At 38.3% G+C, this 18,409-nt stretch overlaps 2 protein-coding genes across 3 annotated transcripts in view; one reads left to right on the top strand and one right to left on the bottom strand.

Moving 5' to 3' along the window:
* The first annotated feature begins 879 nt into the window (after positions 1-879).
* LOC134360085 (uncharacterized) lies at positions 880-9,490 on the top strand. The gene is made up of 3 exons (XM_063074166.1): positions 880-1,183; positions 7,834-8,049; positions 9,066-9,490. The coding sequence occupies exons 1-3, from the start codon at positions 880-882 to the stop codon at positions 9,200-9,202; spliced, it is 657 nt and encodes a 218-aa protein (XP_062930236.1). The 3' UTR covers positions 9,203-9,490.
* Positions 9,491-9,848: 358 nt separating this feature from the next.
* Positions 9,849-18,409, bottom strand: part of LOC134359862 (early estrogen-induced gene 1 protein-like) — a 106,119-nt gene continuing 97,558 nt past the window's right edge. For both annotated transcript variants that reach the window (XM_063073624.1, XM_063073625.1), the window contains exon 11: positions 9,849-18,384. In XM_063073624.1, the coding sequence (XP_062929694.1) occupies positions 18,339-18,384 (46 nt within the window). In that variant the 3' untranslated portion in view covers positions 9,849-18,338. The remainder of the gene's footprint in view (positions 18,385-18,409) is intronic.

Here is an 18,409-nt window from a genome sequence, read left to right as displayed (position 1 = left end):
ACTGGGCTTGTATACACTGGAATTTAGAAGGATGAGAGGGGATCTGATTGAAACATATAAGATTATTAAGGGATTGGACATGCCAGAGGCAGGAAACATTTTCCCAATGTTGGCGGAGTCCAGAACCAGAGGCCACAGTTTAAGAATAATGGGTAGGCCATTAAGAACGGAGTTGAGGAAAAACTTTTTCACCCAGAGAGTTGTGGATCTGTGGAATGCTCTGCCTCAGAAGGCAGTGGAGGCCAATTCTCTGGATGCTTTCAAGAAAGTGTTAGATAGAGCTCTTAAAGATAGTGGAGTCACGGGATATGGGGAGAAGGCAGGAACGGGGTACATATTGTGGATGATCAGCCATGATCACAGTGAATGGTGGTGCTGGCTCGAAGGGCTGAATGGCCTGCTCCTGCACCTATTATCTATTGTAAACTAAGGGCACAAACATCAATAGATGGATTGATTAAAACCGAAGATGCAAAGGTGTACACAAATCCCAGATGTTTGCAGGGTTGGAAGTGAGAGAAAATGAGAAATTTGAAGATAATAAGTTTAAAATTTGAGGTATTTGACCTTGATCAATATAGGGGCCTTGTGTCATACTAATCAGCTGCGGAGGGTTGTACTAATCTGATGATTTCACTTAGCAACCAAGATAATTGTACCAATGAGCGACCGCGAAGTCTTTCCTTTTAGTTGCGGACTTTAAATATGCTTCACACTCTTGTTACAATTTAAACATAGATGCAGTGTGAGGAATTCCTCTCCGAGATGCAGAGTGTTGGGAGTGGGGCTTACAGCTGGTTGTGCTTGCTGATATTATGGCCTTCTCGCTCTTTCTCCCAAAGATCAGAATGCGTTAAACTGAATCCCTGCAAATGTATAATGAAGGATGGATCAGGAGTGATTAATCTAGCTGCCGTGGGGGATGATAATGGATTTCTGGCTAGAGATAAACCACTTACAACCAAAAATTCTGATTTTAATATTCTCTACTCATTTAGTCCTTGCCAGCCATTCAGTGAACCTTTCGTGTTTGCTTCTGACTGTTTGGATGTGGCTGCATGCCTGATTATCAGGAACCAAGCTCAAGGAAAAGAGAATATTGATTTTCTTAATTATGGAAGCCATAAGCTGAATGAATTCAATTATGATAACATGTCAAAAATACTCACTGTCACCTACTCAGGTAAGATTTCTGCATTTTTAAAAAATTTGTGTGAAGAGCTCAAACTTGAGTTGAAAACGAAACTTGAAAAGCTGAAAGGCTGGAGCTGATGGGCCTCCTCTTGTTCTGCTGAATGATATCAAGGAGCAAAGATCAACTTTATTCACCATAAACATTTAGCAGTGCTAGGAATTTGCTGTGATGTGTTGGCATGTCATTCAACAATTAAAGAATGAGTAATTTTATTAAAATAATGTTTGAAGTACATTTATGGGATAAAATGTGCATAATTAAATGCAACATGAATTTACAATGTAAAGAACAATTAAAACTAATTTAAAGTGTTTATAGTGCAGTGCCATTACTGAGGATTGGAGGGGGGGGGCTAGGTAATGAGAATGGTTAATCTGATTAGCTGCCTGGAGGAAGAAACTTTTAAAATGGCATGAAGTTTTTGTTTTAATAGCTCTATAATGCTTCCCAGAAGGGGCATTTGGAAAAGACAATTTGCTAGGTGGGTAGTATCCACAATGATTTTTCCTGATCACGTCTTTATCCCAGACATATACAAGTCTGGCAATGATGGTAGACTGCAGCTGGTGGTGTCCTGTTGGTTAGCTGTAGTTTTGAATATTGTGAGAGGATGCTGCATCAAACCAAACAGTAATGGCTGATGTGAGGGTGGAAGTGTGTTCTGGGGAAGATAAAATTTTACCAGTTGCTAGAAAGGTGGCAGATGGAATACAGTGTTGGGAAATGTATGATAATGCACTTTGGTAAAAGGAACAATAGTGCAGACGATTATCTAAGTGGGGAGAAGGTTCAAACATCAGAGGTGCAGAGGGACTTAAGAATCTTTGTGCAAGACTCCCAGAAGGTTAATTTACAAGTTGACACTGTGATAAAGGCAGCAAATGCAATGTTGGCATTTATTTCAAGGGGAATAGAGTATAAAAGCAAGGACATAATACTGAGCCTTTTTAAGATACTAGTCAGGCTGCACTTGGAATATTGACAACAGTTGGGGCCCCATATCTCAGAAAGGATGTGTTGTCATTGGAGAGGGTCCAGCGGAGGTTCATGAGGATGATTCCAGAAATGAAGGGGTTAACATGTAAAGAGCATTTGCAGTGTTGGGCCTGTACTCACTGGAATTTAGAAGAATGGAGAGGGGGGCGCAGAATAGAACCTCATTGAAACCTATCAAATGTTGAAAGGACTCAATAGGGTGGATGTGGGGAGTATGGAGAGGATGTTTCCTGTGGTAGGGGTATCCAGAACCTGAGGGCACAGCCTCAAAATTGAAGGGCGGCTTTTTAAAAACAGAGGGGAGTAGTAATTTTTTAAGCTAGAGACTAGTGAATCTGTGGAATGCTGTGCTGCAGACTGCAGTGGAGGCCAAGTCCGTGGGTATATTTAAGGCGAAAGTTGATAGTTTCCTGGTTGGTCAGGGCATCAAAGGATATGGCGAGAAGGCAGGTGTATTCTTCCTTTTACCAAAATGTACTATTAGACATTTCCCAACACTATTCCATCTGCCACTTTTTTTGCCCATTCTTCCAATTTGTCTAAGTCCTGCTGCAATCACTTTGCTTCCTCAGCACTACCTACCCCTCCCTATCTTTGTATCATCGCAAACTTTGCCACAAAGCTATCTATTCCATTATCGAAATCATTGACAAACAATGTGAAATATAACAATCAGAATCAGAACGTGAAAAGTATAGGTTCCAATACTGCCCCCTAACTAACTCCGCTAGTCACTGGCAGCTAACCAGAAAAGGCCCCCTTTATTCACACTCACTTCCTCCTGCCTGTCAGCCATTCCTCTATCCATGCCAATATCTCTCCTGTAACGCCACAGGATTTTCTCTTGTTAAGCAGCCTCATATGTGGCACCTTATCAAATGCCTTTTGAAAATCCAAGTAAATGAAATCCACTGCCTCTCCTTTGTTCACCCTGCTGGTTACTTCCTCAAGAACTAACAGATTTGTCAGACAAGATTTCCCTTTTCAGAAACCATACTGACTTTGATTTATTTTATCAGTGTCCAAGTACCCCGAAACCTGATCCTTCATAATAGACTCCCCAACCACTGAGGTTAGGCTAACTGGCCCTCAATTTCCTTTCTTTTGCCTTCCTCCTTTCTTGAAGAGTGGAGTGATATTTGTAATCTTCTAATCCTCTGGGACCATGCTAGAATCAAGTAATTCTTGAAAGTTCATGACCGATGCATCCATTATCTCTAAAGTAACCTCTCTCAGGTCTCTGGGATGTAGTCCATCTGGTCCAGGTGACTTAGCCACCTTAAGACCATTCAGTTTGTTTAGCACTTTTCCCCTTTGTAATAGCAATGGCACTCACTCCTGCTCCCTGATAGTCATGGACCTCTGGCACACTGCTAGGGTCTTCCATAGTGAAGAGTGATGCAAAGTATTCATTAAGTTCACCTGCCATTTTTTGTCCCCCATTACTACCTCACCAGCATCATTTTCCAGTGGGCCAATATCAACTCTTGCCTCCCTTTTACTCTTTATATAACTGGACAAAAACCTTGTGTCCTGCTTTATGTTATTGGCTGGCTTGCCCTCATATTTCATCTTTTCCCTTCTTATAGCTTTTTAAATTGACTTTTCTTGGGTTTGAAAAGCTTCCCAATCATCCAACTTCCCACTCAGCTTTGCCACCTTATATGCCCTTTTCTTGGCTTTTATGCAGTTCTCAACTTCCCTCATCAGCCATGGTTGCCTACCCCTGCCACTTGAGAACTTCTGTGGGACATATCTATTCTGTGCCTTATTAACTATTCCCAGAAAGTTTAGCCACTTCTACTCTGCTGTCATCCGATAGTATTCTGCTCTAATGCACCTGGGCTAGCTCCTTTCTCATGCCTCTGTAATCCCTTTATTCCGTTGTGATACTGATACATGTGACTTATGCTTCTCCCTCTCAAACTGCAGTACGAATTCAATCATATTATGATCACAGGCAGTAATTACTACCCTGGAGGTCCTGCTTTTTTTTTTCAGCTTTCTGCCAACTCCCTAAATTCTCTCTTCAGGACCTCCCCCTCCCCCCTTTTCCTACTTATGTAATTGGTACCAACATGTACCAAGACTTCCAGCTTTATTGAAGTCATCCTTGACCTTCACACCTGCAAGGCAACACACCATCCAGGCACCTCTCTCACAAATCTGCTTTCTGCTCCTATAATTATGGAACCCCTCATCACTACGGCACTCTCCTTCCCCTTCCCTTCTCAGGTACAGAGCTAGAGGCCCAGTCATTTTGGCTTCCAATGGTAGGTTGTTCCCCCCAACAGTAGCCAAAGCATTATACTTATTGAGGGGAACATCCACAGATGTACTCTGTACTGGCTGTTTTTCTCCTTTCCCTGTCCTGACAATCACCCAGGTACCTGCCTTCTGCAACTTAGGCTGACTACCTCACTGTAGCTCCCATCACCTCTTCATTTTCCTGTTTGAGCCAAAGATAATTGAGGTGCAGCTCCAATTCCATAACAATCTCTACAATATTGCAGCTTGATGCACTTTGTGCAGATCTAGTTGTCAGGGAGACTGGAGAACTCCCAGAGTTCCTACATAAAACATACCGCTACCTCCAAACCCATTCTCTGCACACAAGCTATGTACCAACGGAAGGCAAAAACTTACTTAGAACATCTGCCTATGCTTGCCCAAGCCTATGGTCTAGCTTTGGCTCAACTCTTACACTGTCCCACTCCAACAACGGCCACTCCACTTATACCTCCTTTTTATTAGCCCCATGCTGATTGCAACTCGCCAATATAGAGCCAAAAAGCACCAGAGCTCTTTTTAAAACCTTTATATTTTTATGTGAGGCATGAGACAGCCAGCATCGTTTCCCCAGGACTGAAATGTTTGAGGACATGCATTTAAGGCAAAAGGGGTTAAGTTCAAACGAGATGTGCAAAGTATTTATATAGTAGCTGGAGCCTGAAATGCACTGCCAGGGGCGGTGGTAGAAGCTGATGGCATAGAAGCTTTTATGAAACCCTCTTTCACCTGAATATGCAGAAAAGGCAGGGGTATGGCCAGTGTGCAGGGATTCATTCATTTGATTAGCTCAGCTCAAGATCAGGGGCTGAAGAACCTGTCTTGTGCCACACTGCTCCATGTTCTTCATACTTTACCTCTTTGCCAATCCTTTGGTCACCAGTCTGAATGTCGCACAATGTCACAACACAGCAAGAGCTTCTTTGCTTATTAGGTCTATGCTACATGTCTCTTAAGACCATTTTCCTGCTCGGACCTTGTAAACCTGTTAATTTTCCCTGATGGACTGTTGAAACATCTTTACAAGCATTAAGCTCCAAATCAAGACACATTTCGCTCCCCCCCCCCACCCCGAAAAAGACCTTTTGTGATGTTGTCACCACTCAGGTTCTTCACACCCTTGAACCACATGATTTTGTCCAGCTTGGTGGTTTATTCTTTGGTCAAGGTTGCAGACAGATTTTGTTTACCTAGGCATATTTATCACACCTACATTTGATCAATTGTTCAAAGCTAACTTTACACAGTTATTTGACAAAATCAAACAGGATCTTGAGCGATGGAGCACTCTTCCCATTTCTTGGCTTGGCCGAATAACCTTGCTCAAAATGAACATTCTTCCTCATCTGCTCTACCCAATACGAATGATTCCAGTCATTTTTACCCAACAAATACTTAAAAAATGGCCGGTTTGTTTCTTTCATCCATCTGGAACAAAAAAAAACCCTGTATTAAAATATCTAAGTTACAGCTTCCCAATAGTCTAGGGGGTCTGGATTTTCCAGACATCAAAATATTATCTATTAAGTTCCTTTTTATCTTGTGTGGTTGACTGGGTTGACTCCTCAATTTGGCTAGATATTGAAGCTTCACAAGCAAGATGCCCTCTTATTAATTTGCTTTTCCTCAATAAGATGAAACTAGTTAAGGAATATTAATACAGTCAGGGCTTGGAGGGTGGTGTGACAAATTGAGGGCAACACAGTGAAAATATCACCCTTCACTCCAATAACCAGCAGTCCAGATTTTCAGCCTGGCATAATGGATTCTGGATTTAAACTTTGGATTTCTAAGGGTATTTTCTATCTAGGAGATTTGTTTGATGAAGGAACGATGATGTATTTTAGTCAAATAGTACAGAAATTTAACATACACAACAAGGATCTTTTTCATTTCTTTCAGATAAGAGATTATATACAGAAAAACACATCATTGTTAACTGATTTCTATAGTTCTGACATAGAAAAGAGGGTGTTTCGTTCTAAGGCTGAAGTCTCTATTAGTACTTTTTAACAGTATCCTGAGAGAATGTTCTTGTGGAGAGGCTGAGCAGCTGGGAAGGGTCTGGGAGGAAGAGCTGGGAGTAGAAATTACAGCTGAAACATGGGAAGGCATCTGTGATAATGCAAAGAAGATTTCAGTTTGTAATAGAACTAAAGCATTGCAACTCAAAATTCTGCATAGAGCCCATCTGACTCCAGACCGTCTCTCAAAATTTAAGACGGGGTTTCTCCAGTGTGTTCTAAATGTAAATACTGGAACTTTCACCCACTGTTTTTGGACTTGTCCCATGCATCAGGCATACTGGAGTGATATTTGGGTGAAATGGAAAAGATTCTGAAGATGGAGCTTGAACTGGACCCAGTGTCTTTTCTTCTTAGGCTTACCCAGCAGTCGTATTATTAATGCACATCAGAAAAAACTTTTTAACATCCTGACCTTTTGTGCAAAGAACATTTTACTTTGTTGGATATCCGATAAGGGCCCTGGACTTTTTGGTTGGCGTAAATTAATCATGGAATACCTTCCTTTGGACTTTTTGACATGTATGGTACACTCAAAAACAAAGAGTTTTCATAAAACATGGAAACCTTTTCTGCAGTATGTAAATGTAAACTTGTCTGCTATACTAATAAGGGCTTTTGTAAAGGATGTAGTGGTGATGTCTGTATTTTGATGGAAGTGTTCTGTTGCCTGATATCTGTGCGGGGAAGAAATGTAAATATAAGTGGATCTGGAAATTGTAAGTTTTGTTATGCTGAGCAAAAAAAAAAAATTTATATAAAAAAAGAAAAAAGATGCATCACTTCACATTTTAATGCTTTAAAAATTTCATTTTCCACTTGTATTCCCTTTCTGATAGCCTATCTAGTTCCTTTTGCAACCTCCTAATATTTTTGCAACATACCTCAAGGTTGCTGGTGAACACAGCAGGCCAGGCAGCATCTCTAGGAAGAGGTCTTAATAGTCTTCACAGTTTACCACAACCACTAATTTGGTAATATGGGCAAACTTTGAGATCTTCATGGAATATATCCAAGTTATTAATATATAGTAATCATGGTATTCATAGTACCTAGCATCATAAATTTATCACTATCCAGACTGGGAAAACAGCCAATGACTTTGACCCTCTTCCTTGTCCACAAACAATACTAATGAATGCTGCTTCTGATCTGTTCATCTCAATTTTGGGAATCAGCGTTTAGTTTTTTTTTGAGCTTCATGTCAAATTATATTTGATATTTAAAGTGCTTTGGATTGTTTTACTATATGAAAATGTACTAACAAGTTGTTTTTGATACCCCTCACACTTCCAGAGCATACAATCTTAATCCTCTTTTCTGTTGCAGCTTCAGTCAGCAGTTTACTGAAGACAGTAGTTCGCTACAACTGTAGTTCCCATCACTCAGTGATTGCTTTTCAAGATCCAAAGAGTCCTTATGTGCTATGGATTTCTGTCGATAGTCCTTGTGCTTGCCCCAACAGTTGCGAACCTCAGGATGTGGGTCCAGGAACCATCATCTTAGTGGTGTTCAGCATAACTATCATGGCCTACTTCTTGTTTGGTGGGTTAACAGCTTACACTCAAGCAGCATCTTTAACACAAAGACATTCCAATGTAATTCATGGCAATTATCACAATTATAAGGGAACAACTGAAGGAAAGCATTGCAGTGGGCCTGACCAAAGCTTAGTTTAAAATAGTGGTTTCAAGAAAGGGCTGAAGGACTGTAGGGATGCTGAAACTTTAACGAAGTGCAAAGTATGAGGTCCTGATTATCAACAAGATTAGGTGTGATTCATGTTATCTCCTAGTTAGCTTCTATGCTTGAGACTCAAAGGGATGATGGAGATCAGATGGTAGAAAAGACTGTTAAGAATAGGGCAATGGCAGGAGGGATGAAGGGGTTATGCACACTTAGAAACTAACCATATAGTGATGTTTCTGGAATTGAGGAAGATACAAGGTGAAAAATGACGGAACTAAATATTGATAATTTTAAATGAGGAGACCACACATCAATGTGGAGGAGCAAGCAGGAGATGAAGCAGGACTACAATTACTAATATATTACCTTTGTTGTTATGTGGCCACATTTATGCTTCAGAGTCAAAGGGTTATGAGCTCAGATTTGGGGAGGTGATGTCAAAGGTACAGCTCAATGTTGTACTGAGGAAGTGATGAATATTCAACATTTCACCTGGTTTAAATAAGCACAAGAACATTTTTGTCCTGGCTGACATTTATCCCTCTTTACTAAAACAGATGATTTGAAATTTATCACACTAAGGACCAAGGTCCTGCAAGCAGCAAAATTTTGGCTGTCATTTTCTTATTGGCTATATTTCAAAAATCTAAGGTTGTAAGACACTAAGAGCAAATCACCTCTTTGCTTTAAAGAATATACATTCACTCATTCTGGTTAATTTTAAAAGTTGATGTACTTTATTACTACCAGGGTACCCTAAAAATAGTGGTACACGTGAATCCTTAATTTGCTCAATCACTTCTTCCATCCAATAAGTATTTGTTAATGGCAAGTGGAAGTGAGGAAACTAAAGTCTCTCTAATTATTTTCAGGGTTGTGTGCATTCCATCCAGTCAGAACTCCAAATGGCATTGAAATCATTCCGAAGGAAAATATCTGGTTAAGCTTGTGTTTTGCATGTGTGGAGAAAAGAAGAAAGCAGACAAGAGAGACATCGCAAATGAAATAATAAAGCAAATTAGCTTATGCTATGACCTCCTAGGGACATCTACTGTATTTGCTGCAGAACATTCAGATTTAATTTCTCTGTTCATATTGAATATTCCGCTTGGTGGCGCAATAATATCAGCACCGGACTCCGGAGCAAAGGTTCCCGAGTTCAAATCCAAGTCGGGTTGAGTGTCAAGCTAGCAACCTGGCCTCGTAAAAACAAGAATAGCTTGCTACGGAAACACCATCATGACGGTGCCCCAATAACTCCACTGCTGAGTTAAGGGCCATTCTTCTTCTCTTCATATTGAATACACATATACAAAACAATTTACAGATTTTTAGAAAATATTTGCTTTCCAGCTTTGAAAGACAATCCAAAGGATGCTCTGGGAACATTTTCCCAGAGATCGAACGACAAATAACTGAAGATGGTAGATTATTCCCAGAATTTCTGCTTGGAGGATATATCTATGTTGGCTTCCAGAAACCCTTTAGAACTAACACTTATAAATTCATAATGCAATAAAATAAATTCATCGAAGGTTTTGTAAGAGTATGAGATTAGAATGACTGTTACTCAACCAGTAATCCAAAACCTAAATTAAAAATCCAGAGATAAATTCACATCATAGAAGTTTGAGAATTTTAATCAAGAAATAATTTTTCAATCCTTTGAAATTTTACTAGACAATGAAGAGCATTGGAAGGCAAGTCAGATAGCTTTACCAAAGAGCCAGTGCAGGTATGACATAACGAATGGGTTTGTATGTTGAAATATTCTGAAATGCTTAGTTTCTGAAATTTGTGAAAATGCCTGATTGTTGAACTGTACAACCAAGAATGCTTTAGCTACAATATACTGTAAGAAATCTACTCGTACTAAATTTATCAATGACAGGTAATCTTGAGCTGAAAACTATCTTTCAGTCTCAAGAAATCTGGAAACTTGCTCAATGTCCCAGTGTAGACCTCAACTGCTGACTAAAATGACAACAGGTGGCCCACTGCCGCCCTGTAGATGATCACATCCACACAATCATAACAAGAGACAAGGAAGTTGTAAAACTAGAAACAAAAGCAATAGGCAAGTCCCTTTGGGAAATTCAGCCTGTTCTATTCAATGATTCCTTGATAAAACATATTTTGAACATTCTCCCAGGCATATTCTCCTGGGAGACTAGATAAAAACCCTGGCAACTGTTTGGTTAAAGTAAAAATTCTTAATGCTAAACACAAAATAACAGCTTTTATTGTTAATACGGGTACCCAATATCATTTCCCAGAAACACAGTATTACATGATACTGTCCTATAGTTACACTTTAAAATATGAAACAAATAACCTTAATACAAATATCTTTTAACCAATTACAGTACATTGTGCATTCTAAACATATCTAAATGTTATACAATATTCCAGCTGATAAACATTTCTATAAATTCCACATCCTCTGGGCATTTAAGAAACCTGTACACCCACCTCCATTGAATCACAAAAATAAGTGTCTAAATATATCATTTGGAATACATTCTGTTACACCTTTTTAAGCAAAATCATAGAACTCTTTTGTCATCATTCAACTTTAGTTGAGAGTTAGGTCATTTCAGAAAATGTTAAATTCGTCTATTGAAGGGCCTGGACTCCCAATGCATAGCTTCAAGTCCCATTCTGAAATATACACCATCACTTACGACAAGTGGAGTGCCAGATAGCCACACATAATTTGCCCCAAAGACAGCTGGTTAAAGAGTTGATAAATTTATTTTTATCTTTTTTAATGTTCTACCCCAACAGGTACAGGTACATCAACAACCCTTTTGGAAGCCCTACTGGGTTTGTGTCATGGCATTTATGATTAAATTAAAAAAGTAAATAAAAACTAATTTTGAAAACAGACCAATTTTAATGTTGCTCATTAGTTTTAGAATCCACAAAGTACGTCATTTCTCTCATATGTACTATTGAATCTTAAGGCAATCGACTAACAAGCAGAACTCAGATGAATTAAATAGCCAATGTAAAGCAGTGCACTCAATAACCAGCTTTTGAAATAAAACATCCGCTGTTGATTTTGTAATCAGTAAACCTGTTCTATGCCTTTAAATAACTAACATGCCTCCAGAACACAGATCAACAGTGGTTTATGAAGCATACAGTGGATTTCAATTCTTCCCTCACTTCTTCCTTTGAGAGCAAGATGCCTGGTACTGAGCCATTTCACAACAATTAGCCTGTTGGTTTATAATGGAATCCCCCTTTAACTGTTTTTTTTTTAAAAAACCTGCTTCAAATTACTTTTATTCTTTATTAATGAAACACGTATCTGAAAACATCTCCCTCACAGTAGCACACAACTTACCAACTCTAGCTGCACAAATTAGTTTGAAACAAAGGACAATCAAAATATCTCTTTAGTATGAAGCAAATGTTCACATGTTGGACCCACATTTTACTAATTTGTAAAATATTCAGTTATGAAATTTTGCTGCACAGTAACAGATCTACAGACTACTTGTTACATGGAAAGGAAATGCATCATAACCATCCTGTTGATCACAGTAATCCAGCTTCAAAGAGGTGAAGGTACTAGAAAGTTACAGGATCAAAAAAGTTTAATGTCTTAAGTTTGTTTTGGATTTATTACTTGCATCTCAATGTGTTGCCTACCCAACCCTTCCCAATCCAAATAGCGCAATTTGTCCATAGAAAGCATTGTATTATTAGTGCATTTAATTGGAACCAACATTTTAATTAATTGCTTTAATTGTTGCTGCAGTATCTTGAAGTGGTATAGAAAATATTTGCTACATTTATCAATATTGTGTTAATTGCTTTGATGTACCATAGAAATTAAAGAGGGCCTCAATGATTCATTATTATCCTAAATGGGCAGAGACTGCCTTCAGTGTGGCTAGATGGCACTCCATTATCCAATCATCTTTAGTCAGAGGAGGTTACAACAGTCCAGTATAAATTCTCATTCACTATAATACCAAAAAAATGCTGCCTTTTACAACAAAAAAATCAGAAACATAATCACTTAAATGCAATGTTCTAAACATTCTTTTAAAAAATGTCACAGGGAGATGCCCTTGATTTTAGGCAAGCAACTAATTATGGCAAAAAAGGATACAACCAGCCTGCTGGTTATAAGTACTGTAATACAAAAAAAAGTTCCTACAACAGTGGTCAAAATTGGACACAGTTTCACATATAAAAGGCAATCACTAAACAGTAACAAAAAAGTCTGATTGGCAAAGTAAGTTGTAAAAAGCAGTACACCTGAGCTCTAAAATGGATTAATAGCTAATACAGTATCTTAATAGCTAATACAGTATCTTAATCATGGACTGGATAAAGCAAAACAAAAAATCACATACCATATTCAAAAGCTAAGTTTTTTTTTGAGTGAATATAGCCTTTTGGGGACTTACATTTGTTGGTGCAATGCATCATCTTCATTAACAGGAAACCCCATGTGTTGAATTTTGTTTTAACTAAAATGTCTTGCCTTCCCTTTGAAGTCAACATTGTTACGTGGTTTTTAAGCAAGTGCAACTTGCATTGCGGATTTGCTTTGTAGGTCTGACTTCCTTGATCCCTAGCTTGCCTGATCACACAAGGATTTCAGAGATGGCTTTGTACTTTATCGTGCTGTGATGGTATCACAGAGTTTGCACAGGGGAAGATAATAAGAGAATTGGTCAAGGTCACCCATCAACTTTTCAACCAAAGAACAACACAAAAAAAGCAGGAAAAATCTAAATTGTAATGAAAATGGTTGGAGAGGTTCTAAGATAAAATAATTAAAAGGCTGGTGCTCTACATCAGTTATCAATAGTTAGCTTTGGTTGAATATAATTGGGTATTTTATTGGCAACATCAAGCCACAGCACAAGCAGAGCTCAGAATCAGCGACAATGCGATTTGGAATTACTTCATTCTAAGCACTGCAAGAGTTAAAGTTACTTCACTGTGAGCCTGACAGTCATTTGTGATCCTACCTCCTAAATCAGCAAGTAGAACAAAAAAAAGTGCTTGGGGAAAAATGTGTTTCATTAGAAAATAATTTACTTTAAACTCTGATTAAAAGAATATCCTAACCTCCAACAATCAGAAGTTATTAAAACACAAAAGCAAGAGGTTCTAATTTGAAACTGATCTGTTAGTTTTGTTGATGCAGAAAATTGCATTTCAACAGCATCCAAAAAGTTTAATTTCTCTTGATCCAGGAATAAGAGGAAGGGCTGTATATTAGACAAGTACTCACACTTGTATACATGCAATTCCTTTCATGCACAAGGAATTACACAAGGTTTTCTATTGAATACTGCTACTTGTCTATTAGCATATACTGAAGAGCCCCGATTCAAAATTGGAAGATTAGGAAGTTAGAAATCTACTTTAGATCTCCATCTAGACATGTGACACAAAACTAAATGATACAGAGATCAATTCCTGAAATACCGAATGTCTAGAAATTGCTGGCCATTTTCCATGACTGTAAGGATATTGTTGCTGGTGGCCACTTTTTATTAGTAAAACTCAGAGGACAAAAAAATACCAGCACACAAAGTATTTAATATTTTTCTTTAACTATCTTATTTATTCACTATCATTTTTGTCAAATTATCAGCAATAAACAATGGAGAACTAACTAGAAAAATTGGGTATCAAATCTATAGCTTTTATTGGACAAGCATTTCAGAACCAGCTGTGCTTTAAGCCTAGCTATTTCAGAAAAGTCACAATACAGGAACTTACCTGACAAAAACTGTCCGGGTATGTCCTGTTCACAAAGTAAAGGACAACGCCCTCTGGCTAATCATCACCCATTCGGTCTACTCTCAATCAATGACAGTATTGGTTATGACGCCATCAAGTGGCATTTATTCAGGAAAATCCACACCATTGCCCAGATTAGATTCCACCAGGACTACTTGACCTGACATCTCAATACATGGCCTCAACAGGAACCAAAAAATTCCAGATATGAAAGTGACTCCCTCACATCAAGCAGCATTTCACCAAGTTACCTTAGTAAAGCTGAAGTGAATGGCACCAAGGGGGAAATCTCCAATGACTGCAGTCATATTTTGCAAAAAGGAAGATGGTTGTGGTTGTTGAAGTCTAAATCACTAATACAGGAGCTCCTCAGAGCCACATCCTAAACCTAACCATCTTCAGCTTCAGTGATCTTGCTTCCATCATAAGGGTAAAAGTGGAGATATTTTGCTGATATTCAATTCCATTCACAACTCAGCAAATCAAACGATCAATGCCTGCAGACATACCAGGCAAGGATTGATAAAGTGGCAAGTAATATTCACCCAACACAGGAGCCCAGCAGTGACCTGCAAAAGGAAATACTAATAATTTCTCCTTCATGTCCATTATCTTCACTGAGATCCCTACCATCAACATCCTGGAAGTCACCAATGACCAGAAAAGCAAATGGCCCAGTTACCCAAATAAAGGAGCCACAAGAATTGGTCAGACACCAGATAACCTACAGTGAATGATTTCCTGTAACACTCAATCCTTTTCACTATCTACAAGGCACATAAATGGAATATTCTCTATTTACATAGATGAAGACAGCTCCAACAATTTGCAAAGAGCCCAACACCATCCAGGACAAAGTAGTTCACTTGATTGGTGCCTTATCCTCCATCCTCAACATTCGTTCCCTTTACAAGCTGTGAACAGAAGCTGCAGTGTGTACTAATGTACAAAATGCATTGCAGTCATTTGCCTTGGTCACACCAAAAGCACCTTCCAAACCCGTGAGCTCTACCATCAAGAAGAGCAAGGGCAACAAGTGCAGAAGAGCACCATGAGTTGCATGTTCCCCCTCCATGACACACACGTTCTTGATCAGGAAAAGCACTGTTCCATTATTGCCACGTAGTCCAACTCCTGGAATTCCTTCCCTAACAGCTATTTGTGAATACCATCACCAGCAGTGGTTATGAAAGATAACAGCTCCACATCTTCTGAAGAGCAATAAAGAATGGGGAATTGAAAATAAATGCTGGACTTGCCTGCATCATCCAGATCCCCATCAAAAAATTAAGTAAAAATAATTTTGTATGGAGTGTACTTGTAAAACACACTTAATGCTAAGATTAAGCATATCTATTGACCTATATTGTGTAGGGCATGGAACAATGTTGTTGCTTTGAAAGGTGTTTAATTCATCCCCTTCTCTATGAACTTTAACATCCATGAACTTTAAATGCTGCAGAGGATTAGTCCATTAATTATGCACATTGAAAGTGTCCTCCCAGTAAAATGCAAATTGGATGTATTGGAGAAGGGTGGGAACAATGGGAGAGGGCATGGAGGAGATGGCGATAGCTAAAGAACCAATGGCATCAAGATGCAAAATAGGTGTGAATGTACAATTCAATCCAAATAATAAAGGTATTAAAGATTTATTTATGCCAAACTTATTCCTTTTTCTATTACATAACCCATAACCTTGAACTAAATGCAGCTAAAGCCTATAGCTGTACAACTGGATGCATCAGAAGCCATTCAGATTTTCTTGAATCATTTTGCTTAGAGAAAGTGGGTTCCTAAAACTCTTACTAATCTGGATGACCCTACTTTCAAGTTTGAATTCAGCTTGTGTTTTTTTTTGCCTGTGAAGGTCTAATGATCAACATATTCGGGTAATCAAAAAAATCCTGGTTTAAATTTGCACAATATAAATATTATCTAATGTTTCAATAATTCTCCATCTCAGCAGTGGAAACAAAAATACAAGTACTCTTCGAAGTTCCACTCTGCAGATAAGCATGCTTAACTTCATCATGGAATGTGAATATCTAGAAGCCATTTTTGTTTGAGGTGGAACTTGATATGGTGACTGGCTTACCAGCAGCAACACCATTATCAAATGGCACCTTTTTTTTTAAAAACCTTTATTATATGTGCATGCTGGCCAAATGGGCATTCTTTTACTGCTTAGAGAACCTTTGCTGTGGCTAAAGAGCTATTCCAAAAAGATTATTTAAACAAATATGCAGACTTAGAAAGTATATTTAATCATCTGTGAACCTGCGGCATATGTTACTTAAATGTCTCAGCAGGTAAAATGTTAATTTTTATTGTGCATTTATAGGTAACAAGCTAATGTGTTTTCTTATACTAGTTATTACAGAGCAGTTCTTAAAACAGTATTAAAGAATCAGGACATATTCATTGTAGCCTTGTGTTCTAGGCCTCAATATACCACAGATACAAATCATATACGTTAACCATTCACAGTACGTCAATCAAGCCACAATATTCACAGATGACATGCAATAGCAAGACGACGTGAATGGTGCAGAGAGTGTTCAAATCCTCAAAGTGCATAGCTAACAAATGCCAAGATATTCAGGAGCAGAAAATGACATCACAAAAGAGCCAAAGCTTCTAGACATAAATGGAGTCATTTGTTCCAGAGGCAACAATGCTGATGACAGCAAACTGGCTCAGAACTGCAAAATCCAAGAACAAGAATATTCACTCAGTCTACCAGAGTTAAACAGTAGATAATGGGGATGTACTGCAGTACTGGGACATCAAATTTTCATCACTAGATATTTGTACTGGCAAGAATGAAGTTCCCCAGCAGCAGTGTTATAGGTAACACAATTATTAATGCCACGCAGCAGAATTCTGTAACATTGCTTTAACTTGGTCTCATATTAATAGGGTAGTTAATTTCATTCTACTGATCCAGAATCAATCCTGAAACATTAATTTTGATTTGGAAAGGAACTGTTTTAAGCAAAAATAAAAGCTAGTAATAAAGGACACTTACCAACAAACTTTGAGGATTATCTCAGTTTTAAAATAGCAATTCATGCTCAAAATATAATAGATTTAAGAAAATGTCTTCAGTAAAGAGGACTGCCCAGTGGTTTTATGGACATTTGAGCGCAATTTAAAGGTGATATTAGAGCTCACAAATGTCTGGTTCAGTAACCTGTTATTTATCTCTACTGAATATACTTTTATCTCCGAATATTTTAAAAATTTGGTTATTGTAATTGCATTTGATGCCACTTAAGTATAATTTTTTCCTTGAAAATTTAAAATCAGCCATTGTCCTTTAAGTGTTCATAAAATACAGGTTAAAACAATTTGATTTTTTTCTCCTCTCTCAGCAACAATTTAAAACAAAAATAAAGATGAATAACCCTGCCTAAAAGAAATATGGCCCTTTAACAGAAGAAAATATCCGCTCAAAGCTGCTGAGTCCCTGACTAGCGTAAGAAATATCAGAAGACAAGAATAGTCACTACAAAATGAAACAAAATAACATCCTGTAACTTTATTTCAGAAGTCCAACACCCAAATGGTTACTCGAATACTCAGTGCAAAGACTTCACAGTATTTTAAGTACACTCTAGTGGCGTCATGGTTGACCCATCAATTGGAATTGGAATGATTGGAGTTTTATTTGGAATTGGATCATCATGGTTATCATTAAACATAGCTCCACCTTTCCCTGACAGCTGATGTGAAAAATTGTCATGCTGTTTTTTTTTAATTAAAGGAAAATTTGTGTGCTTTTCTTGTGATCAGAATCACAACCAAGTTTGTCCATGTAAACCTAACTAGCAATCCTGCCACACACCAACGTCTGGGGCAAGCACAATTAGAATCTTTAAGGGCATTCAAAAATAATATCATAGTCAAAGAAAGATTTGTGGACAAACATGCTGCTCACAGCCTTGGTCTGCAAACTTCTCAGGAGAGAGATCTTTTATACATACTCTGGTTTGTCATGAATTAATGCCACGGCATATTATAAAAAAGCTATCCCCTTTGCAAATGATCACAGCCAAATGGCTTTGGTATTTAAATGCTTTGTTTAAAATGATTTCTCAAGTAGGCCTTCAAAAAAATGTTTTACCTAAAATTCAATTCCAGCATTGGTTCATTAGATTTTACAACAAAACCAAATGCTCATCACTCCAATGCTGTGTGAATCAACATCTGCCAATACTGAGGGATATTGGAAAGAAGCAGCCACTCTCCTCCAGTCCAGCTGTACGGGTGGGCGGCGTGATTTGGTGATGAGATTAGATGTGCAGTAGACATGGAACTTGAATGGAAAGTGGTTAGTAGATTCAGAGCGACCCACAAGCTTCTCAACGGCTCTCAATAACAACAGGCTCAAAGACACCCGCTGATACCCTGTAAAGAAGGCAACAACATTTAT

Source organism: Mobula hypostoma, chromosome 21 (assembly GCF_963921235.1).
Source record: "Mobula hypostoma chromosome 21, sMobHyp1.1, whole genome shotgun sequence".
NCBI classification, from domain to species: Eukaryota; Metazoa; Chordata; class Chondrichthyes; order Myliobatiformes; family Myliobatidae; genus Mobula; species Mobula hypostoma.
Note: the sequence above shows the minus strand (reverse complement) of the source record. Positions and strands in the feature narration are given on the sequence as shown.

Bases quoted from the DNA above. Each gene is read 5' to 3' on its own strand.
- LOC134360085 (XM_063074166.1), top strand. From the start codon at position 880: ATGAAGGATGGATCAGGAGTGATTAATCTAGCTGCCGTGGGGGATGAT. The intron at 1,184-7,833 runs GTAAGATTTCTG...TTTCTGTTGCAG, and splicing joins ACTCACTGTCACCTACTCAG to CTTCAGTCAGCAGTTTACTG. The intron at 8,050-9,065 runs GTGGGTTAACAG...AATTATTTTCAG, and splicing joins CATGGCCTACTTCTTGTTTG to GGTTGTGTGCATTCCATCCA.